Source organism: Chiloscyllium plagiosum, chromosome 9 (genome assembly GCF_004010195.1).
Source record: "Chiloscyllium plagiosum isolate BGI_BamShark_2017 chromosome 9, ASM401019v2, whole genome shotgun sequence".
In the NCBI taxonomy this organism is placed as follows: Eukaryota; Metazoa; Chordata; class Chondrichthyes; order Orectolobiformes; family Hemiscylliidae; genus Chiloscyllium; species Chiloscyllium plagiosum.
Window position 1 is genome coordinate 57,083,856 of NC_057718.1, and position 9,184 is coordinate 57,093,039.

General features: G+C 40.2%; 1 protein-coding gene across 9 annotated transcripts in view; it reads left to right on the forward strand.

The window, feature by feature from the left end:
- Window positions 1-2,872: 2,872 nt before the first annotated feature.
- cfap36 (cilia and flagella associated protein 36) overlaps window positions 2,873-9,184 on the forward strand; it is a 151,706-nt gene continuing 145,394 nt past the window's right edge. For 6 of the 9 annotated variants that reach the window (XR_006312539.1, XM_043696017.1, XM_043696020.1 and 3 more), the window contains exons 1-2: window positions 2,874-2,998; window positions 3,281-3,345. Coding sequence is in view for 8 of the 9 variants with exons in the window: in XM_043696017.1 (XP_043551952.1) it covers window positions 2,905-2,998; window positions 3,281-3,345 (159 nt within the window). In the remaining variant the exon portion in view is untranslated. Of the gene's footprint in view, window positions 2,999-3,280; window positions 3,346-9,184 lie in introns of all 9 variants that reach the window. The other 3 variants (XM_043696015.1, XM_043696013.1, XM_043696021.1) reach the window with 1 other exon arrangement.

The following is a 9,184-nucleotide window of genomic DNA, read 5'->3' on the forward strand; positions in this document are numbered from 1 at the left end:
ACTATCCCATGTGACTGACTTAGACAGAGAATTTTGGAGAAATCCTTGTGTAGAATATTCAATTTCCTGATCAATTCCTTCGAAGTGTGCTACAATGGGGCTTCCATAATGTTCCCATGCGCAACTCCTATCTTTGCTGACATAGTGACGATCTGGCCAGTGGAAAACCTGCCGCAAGAGTTATGATTTTGACTGGTTGAATGTGCTGAGAGAATACTGGCAGGCCCAAGAGCACAGCAGGGTGAAAGGAATGAATGAAAGAGCAGTGTGAGAATGAAGCAACAAAAAATAAACAAGAACTGGCTCTGAGGACACTAGGCAGCTGATTAATTGCTTGGAGAGCAAGGAGGCAAGCAGTACTAACTTGTGTGCTCTCACGGAAGAGCAGCAAAATGAATGACCTTGAGCATCAGAGAGTGAGGTAAAGTAAAAGTAAAACTGTCACAGCACAAGGGTAGGTGCTAATCGGTGAGTATCTGGGCAAGTTTTTAAAATATATAAATTTTAATGTATTTAATTTATTTCCTTTAAATTTGCTCACAGTCTATTGTATGGTGGTGGGATAATAATTGGCCTGGTTGGATTTGTCCCTTTTTTTGGACAGGATGTATCCAGGTAATTTTCCTTGTAGATCCCAGTGCTGTAGCTGTATTGTACTGGAGCAGCTTGGGTAGGGGTATGGCTAATTCTGGAGCACAAGTCTTCAGTACTCATGCGATAATTCTGTCAGGACTCATAGCCTGTGTCACTTTCAGTGCTTTCGGCTATTTCTTAATATATAGAGTGAAGTAAAATGGCTGAAGCATGGTATCTATGATGCTGGGAACATCAGGAGGGGCTAAGATGAATCATAAAATGGATTACTAATATTGACAATAGTAAGAATAACATTGAATGTACATTCTATTGTGCTGTATAGCACTACCAGATTGCTAAATGGGATAGATTTTGAACAGATCCAGTAATCAAGGTTGACAGTTCCTTGACAGTTCTAATGGATTCATGAATTTTTTTCCAGACATACAATCTCTACTGTTAACAATTCCAAAGTATATCTGATGCCCCTTCACCCAAAGGTACCTGAAACAATCCCACTCCACGATGTCTTGAGACCATACCTGCAGGGATACCTCAGCTCTCTAAAGGAGTATTCTGGCTATCCAAAAGAAATATCCTAAGAACTGACCTCCCCTATTTTACACACTTTCGACTCTACAAAGCAGGGATATCAAAATGGGCCCAGATTTCAGCCAATTTGGAGATCCACTGTGTTGTGGTACAAACATAGAAAATCCCTGGACACGGAAGTCCTACCCTTCCCATACTTCTTTTCCAATGTTTGCAGGGCTGTCTCCCGAGACAAATAGCCCACACTTCATGTATGCATAGTTCCACAAGACTGATGGCCATCAAAATGATCAATGTGTCCTTTTAAATCCTGTTTGTACAGAACCCAGGACACCTCAGGTTGTTTTCAGTGCAATTTTTTTTAGATGGCCACGATCCACTTTAGGAGTCAGGGTTCCCCTTTGGATCTGGTCCAAGGACACCTTGGGGCGTGTCATGCATCGTTTGCAGAATGAGGGAACCAAGTACTCTTTGGCAGTGGGATGTGATTACAAGATTTTTAAGAACTTATATAGGTTTATAAAATCATGTGGGGCACAGATAAGGTGAATAGCACAGCTCTTATCCCTAGGGCATAATTTTAAGGTGAGGGGAGAAAGATTTAAAAGGGACCTGAGGGACAGCTTTTTCACAAAGAGAGTGGTTTGTATGTGGAATGAAGTGCCAGAGGAAATGAAAGATGTAGGTACAGTTACAACATTTAAAAGACATTTGGGCAAGTACATGAATAGGAAAGGTTTAGAAGGATAAGTGTCAAATGCAGACAAATGGGACTTGTTTACTTTGGGAAACTTGGTTAGCATGGACAAGTTGTACTGAAGGGTCTGTTTCTGTGCCTTGTGACTCTACGACTCCATAAGTAAGTTCAAAGATTCATCAAGTTAAAAAAATCTATTTAGTGATCCAAACAAAATCTAGCACAGCAATTTTCAAGTGGTTGAATGAAAGAAAAATGTTTTATTTATTTCAGTGTTGAAAGTGGAGCTTTTCTAAAATATGTTTGCATTGATATGGTACTAAAATATCTCAAGGTATTTAACAATATTTGAAATTAGGATTATCCTTCTGGTTGCATGTTCACATGTCCAACATGTCCACTGAAAGGAATAAAGCCAATAATAATACATATGTAATAACCAGGTGCCCTTTTTGAGACACAGCTAAGGACACTAGTTCCTTTCAGAGGGTCATTAGTATGTGGATTTCTCTTCTGTACAAAGCAGTGAACGCTTGATCATTTAAGTTATTCAAGACAGAATTCGATAGATCTTGACGGTCAAGGCAGCCAAGACCTATGTGGTCAGACAGAAAAATTGAGTTATAAGACCATGTCCAAATCTAACCATGACTTTATTCAAAGGCCCAGCAGTACGAGGGGCCGAATAGCCTGCTCCCACTCCTAAATCCATATGTATCTAAAAACATTTTTGACGTAACGAGAGCAATATCCAGAGAAATGCCACCTTTAATATTAAGGCCGGCAATATGGTTAACAGAATAACAACGTATTTATACAATATGTCATAATCAGCACTATGACCATGGGCTTTCCTGGCTAATGTTCAGAAAGACGACTTCAGATTGGTACCGCACAAGATCATCTCGGGCTTCTACAATCAGATGACGTGCCTCCCGATTGACGTTGAAAAAAAAATCAAGTTACTGTCAGCGATGAGGCTCGTTGGTTGTCATGGAAACAGACTTGGAATAGTTTGCATCCGGGGACATGGGCGTCCTGCTGCTCAGCTGAGCCGCCTTCCTTTCGGCTTTGGGAAAATGGAAGAGTGGATGGTGGAGGGAATTGCTGGCTTTCTCAGCAGTTCATGTTGGACTATTCCAATCACCGATTTCATCGAACAAAACTGTGCAGGTGAGAAGCTATACATTTCCGGTTATTTTCTTTCGTTGGTGGGTTTTAAAGATTGTTTTTAGCGGGTTGTGATTTAGGGCTTTAGGCCTTCTGCGATGTGTCAACAGATTTTCTCGTTCACGGTGATGTGCTGCTTGGGGTTAATCTGCGTTATCATCGTTTTAATATATGCTGACGTATTTACTCAATCTTAAAGCCTTTACTGCGAACACTGAAATAGCAGATTTTATAGGGGTCATGATTTCAGGGAAACTGGGGTAAATACTTGTTTTTTTATTTCAGTTTTTGATGATGAAGAGGAAAATAAATTATCTTATACAGAAATCCATCAGGATTACAAGGATTTGGTGAGTTCGTTTGTTTGCATCAGGTGCAGTTTACTACAATTTGTGAAATTACCTGTTGTGATTTCCTTGTTGCAGTCCCCCGACGTTTCAAAAAAGCAGAGTCCAACAGAATAAATCAGCTGTCAGAAAATAAGTGGCATTTCTTATGGAAAATGCGACTTTCTTGCTGAAGTGTAAAGATAACTTGGTGAAAATTTCCTTTGGGGCACGAATGGCAAAGACTTCCTATACTTTAAAATTAAGTACTTATTCAAACTTTTCACTGTGTGCTTTAATCCATTAAAATATTACGCAATCTCATCCTTAGATTGCGAACTGATTATGGGAAATATTATTGGACTATCCTTTTAAAAATATTACAAATAAAATAAACATGATAGTGATCTGCAAAAGTGAACAAACAATGCAGACATATTTAACCAAAATAGCAGATTCTATGATCATCCTACATTCTTTATTCCCTTGTTTCTCACTTCTGACATTTATAGTTTCTCTCAACTGCCCTGCAACCTTCTGATCTACCTTTAGCTGTTACACTATTTCCAGTAAATTTCTGATATTTCCTCTAATTACACTGCTGATCATGTAGCTTCCTTTGATATTGTAAAGAATGTCCTGTTTGATGCTCTCTAAACATCTTCTGCCCCTATTACAACACTGAAATAATCCTTATCAGAATGCAAAAAATACACTGTTGTGTGATATCCCTCCTCATCCTCTTGACCAGTGGACAGTCTTCGACATTCACAACAGCCTTCTCCAATGCCTCCCTTCTCTTCTACAAAGTTGAGTGAGGTTCCATTCTTATCCAAGGAGAAAGTGAGGACTGCAGATGCTGGAGTTCAGAGCTGAAAATGTGTTGCTGGAAAGCGCAGCAGGTCAGGCAGCATCCAAGGAACAGGAGAATCGAAGTTTCGGGCATAAGCCCTTCTTCATTCCTGACCTGCTGCACTTTTCCAGCAACACATTTTCAGCTCCATTCTTATCCATCCAGTTGTAGCAATTGAATTTACAGCAATGGTTTATTTTCCTACTTTGGAATAGTTACTTTCTGGAGTCTATCCTTAGCCTCTTCTAATTTTACACCAAGTACTGCAAATGGATGGTATGATCGAAAATACTATTTCAAATTTTATGTATGTACTGGTGATATCCAGTTCTGTCTCATTGCTACCTTTCTTATCTTCCTCCACTGCATTGTATAATCTCTGTCATCCAGTGAATTTGATTAACTGAAATTTTCTTCATTTAAATATTTTGTGTCTACAAAGGGCTCAATGTTCTGGAAGTTTCTTGCCGAATGTCTCTCTCAAATTCTGTCGTCTTATAAGAAACTCCTCAATACTGACCAACTCCTTTGGTCACCTGTTCCAATATCATCATCTGTTTGTCATTGTTGTTATTTAGTCTGCTAAAATTTCTGTGAAGCATCTTCGAATATTTTACAGCTTTGACTTTACCATATAAATATATGTTAATATATATTGTTGTGGTTCTGTTCGCCGAGCTGGAAGTTTTTGTTGCAAACGTTTCGTCCCCTGGCTAGGCGACATCATCAGTGCTTGGGAGCCTCCTGCGAAGCGCTTCTTTGATGTTTCCTCCGGTGTTTATAGTGGTCTGTCCCTGCCGCTTCGGTTGTCAGTTTCAGCTGTCCGCTGTAGTGGTTGGTATATTGGGTCCAGGTCGATGTGTTTGTTGATGGAGTTTGTGGATGAATGCCATGCCTCTAGGAATTCCCTGGCTGTTCTCTGTCTGGCTTGCCCCACGATAGTAGTGTTGTCCCAGTCGAATTCATGTTGCTTGTTGTCTGCGTGTGTGGATACTAAGAATAGCTGGTCGTGTCGTTTCGTGGCTAGTGGATGTTCATGTATGCGGATTGCTAGCTGTCTTCCTGTTTGTCCTATATAGTGTTTAGTGCAGTCCTTGCATGGTATTTTGGACACTACATTCGTCTTGCTCATGTTAGGTATCGGGTCCTTCGTTCTGGTGAGTTGTTGTCTGAGCGTGGCTGTTGGTTTGTGTGCCGTTATGAGTCCTAGGGGTCGTAGTAGTCTGGCAGTCAGTTCCGAGATGCTCCTGATGTATGGTAGTGTGGCTAGTCCTTTTGGTTGTAGTATGTCCTCGTTCCGTGGTCTTTCTCTTTGGCATCTGCTGATGAAGTTGCGCGGGTATCCGTTTTTGGCGAATACCTTGTATAATGTAATATATATTACATTATTTTAATTTGATTACTAATATTAAAGCATACTCTCCTGTTTATTTTTCTCCTCATCCTAATGATAGTTTAGATAATAGGCAAATTTCTAAAATAAAAGATTGTATGAATGGAAATGCTGGAAGTATATAACTGCTCAAACAGTATCTTTAAGCAGGAAAGATTCTTCAGATAATAGCTGTTTTTTTCTCTTTATGGTTTTGTTTCAGAATGCTCTAATTTCAAGTATTTCATTTTATACTTCCACTAAAAATCCACTAACAGTAACTTCTTTTTGAAAATACAGTTTTTGAAATGATAAGGTGATTTGTTTATAGTATTTAACTATACATTCTGCAGTTCAATCTCATAAACAAGTTAAATTGTTCATGGTGTAGTAATAGTTAAATAACATAACATAAAATACTTTCTAGTTAAATTGTGGTACATCTAAGAAATAGAAAATGCTCTAAATACTCAGCTGTTCAGGCAGCATCTGTGGAGGTCAATTCTTGATAAATTTATTTTGGATAGCCAGGGTAACTCTTCAAAGAGCTGAGGTACCTCTGTACTTATTGACCCAAGACACCTGGATACATGTAGTAATTCTTGATGGGTTGGGGGTTCTGGTACTCTGTGGAATTATTAATGTTTCAGGCTTGTGATGATTCGCTAACAGCATTTTGTATTTATAGTTTCAGATTTCCCTCAAAGGCACTATTTTGCTTTTGTATTTGTTAAAACCTTTTTTTTTGTGCATTTATAAAGTAAGGACAATTTTTATATGTATGTTGAACATGTGTTCGTGGACATGACTATAAAAACACACAAATGTTCTTTTGATGTCGTGTTTGTTTTTAACTTGTTAAAAAGTATGCATAGATACTTCAGGGGAAAATTAATAATATTGTTATTCAGCTGTTAAGAATGGGGTCATATGGAGTCATAATAAAAAAATCCTGCCATTGTATGACAAATCTTTTTGACAATTGTTGACAAGTAGAGGAGCCCTTTGTGACATTTCCTTGAGTTGCCTGGTAGCTAATAGTAACCTTGCAGTGATGTGATCAAAGTAAGGTCAAACATACGATTGAAATTTGTCCTTACTGACAATACTTGTTCAATAATTGTTTATGCTCTTCTCCAAAGTGCTCTTCTTCCCAAGTTGTTTTCTTGGCACAATGCACTTCAGTAGATATAGACTGTGCGTTTCTAGCAATTGTAATTAAAAAGAACATCCCAAGGCAAATCAAATGAAATTCCCTGTAATGTAATTTGTTTTATTTCTTTATGAAATTATGTAGCCAGAACAAATTTATTGTATATGTTCAATTTCACATAGACCAAAACAGCCATAAACCTAAATGTTAATATGGCAAATGTTGTATAAAGGTACATCATGATTTTACTTTTTTATGCTATGCTCCAATCCAGAAAATTCTGGAATCCTGCTTTTCCACATTCAGCAATTTACACACATTTATCTTCAGGCCTCTACTACTGCGCCACTTATAGAATCCTTTATTTTATATTGCTTATTCTTTCGATTAAAAGTTATGACTCCACTCTACTTTGCTTAAAATTTTATTTGCCATGGGGAGAAGTGATATTATTGCTGGACTGTTAATCCAGAGACTCAGATAATGTTCTGGGGTCCTGGGTTCACATGCCACCATGGATCATGGAGTCTGCTTAAGTGAACTTGGCTGTCTAATCTCTTTTTTGTCTTTAAGTTTATCCCTTAACCATACCTGTCTGTCTGACGTTGTGTGTGTTGGGGGAGGGTAGAATCAAAGACGTTTTGGTTTAAATCATTGACATTAATCAGTTTACCTTGTCATTAAACCTTGCTCCACTCAAGCTACTGTCTTATTTATAAAATATAAATTTTTTAAAGCTACATAAACCTGGTGTCTGGAATTGATTATTCACAAAGTCTGGTACCAGTTATTTGTACAATTTGTACAACTGGTTAGGAGCCATTAGGGTCAGTTTTAAGGTCATTTGAATGTTTTAATTTTAACAATGTTGTGAATACAGGAATAGGGAGGCTGGTTTGATTTGGCTTTCTGTCTTCCTGTCGTAACAATATTCTGTCAAAACTTAGAGTCAAAGAGTCGTGGAGATGTACAGCACGGAAACAGACCCTTCGGTCCAACTCGTCCATACCGACCAGATTTCCCAACCCAATCTAGTCCCAGCTGCCAGCACCCGACCCCTTTCCCTCCAAACCCTTCCTATTCATATATCCATCCAGATGCCTTTTAAATGTTGCAATTGTACTAGCCTCCACCACTTCCTCTGGCAGCTCATTCCATACACATATCATCCTCTGCGTGAAAAAGTTGGCCCTTAGGTCTCTTTTATATCTTTCCCCTCTCACCCTAACCTATGCCCTCTAGTTCTGGACTCCCTCACCCCAGGGAAAAATACTTATTTATCCTATCCATGCCCCTCATAATTTTATAAACCTCTATCAGGTCACTTATCTGAGCCTTTACAGTAAAACTTTAATGAAGATTGTCATGTTTCAAAATTTGAGACTATTTAACATGAAAGAGATTTCTGATTTCAGCTTTTAGATTTGTGATTTTATGATGGTTTCAAGATTTCAATTTTTTCATCAAGATACAACATCCATTTTTAGTATCTTGATAAGTAGGCATATTCCACTGAAAAAACATGACAATAGATATTTTTATGAACTTGCAAGCTAATAAGCCACCATTAAAATTCAGAGTTTTAATAAGTTTAATTGCGGTCTCTGAAGATGCAAAAATGCCATCCCGTATTCCCAATTCCTCCGCCTCCGCCGTATCTGCTCCCAAGAGGACCAGTTCCACCATAGAACACACCAGATGGCCTCCTTCTTTAGAGACAGCAGTTTCCCTTCCCACGTGGTTAAAGATGCCCTCCAACGCATCTCATCCACATCCCGCACCTCCGCCCTCAGACCCAACCCCACCAACCGCAACAAGGACAGAACGCCCCTGGTGCCCACCTTCCACCCTACCAACCTCCGCATAAACCAAATCATCCGCCGACATTCCCCCCACCCCCAAACAGACCCCACCACCAGGGATATATTTCCCTCCCCACCCCTCTCCGCCTCCAAACAGACCCCACCACCAGGGATATATTTCCCTCCCCACCCCTCTCCGCCTCCAAACAGACCCCACCACCAGGGATATATTTCCCTCCCCACCCCTCTCCGCCTCCAAACAGACCCCACCACCAGGGATATATTTCCCTCCCCACCCCTCTCCGCCTCCAAACAGACCCCACCACCAGGGATATATTTCCCTCCCCACCCCTCTCCGCCTCCAAACAGACCCCACCACCAGGGATATATTTCCCTCCCCACCCCTCTCCGCCTTCCGCAAAGACCGCTCCCTCCGTGACTACCTGGTCAGGTCCACGCCCCCCTACGACCCACCCTCCCATCCTGGCACTTTCCCCTGCCACCGCAGGAACTGTAAAACCAGCGCCCACACCTCCTCCCTCACCTCCATCCAAGGACCTAAAGGAGCCTTCCACATCCATCAAAATTTTACCTGCACATCCACTAATATCATCTATTGTATCCGTTGCTCCCGATGCGGCCTCCTCTACATTGGGGAGACTGGGCACCTCCTAGCAGAGCGC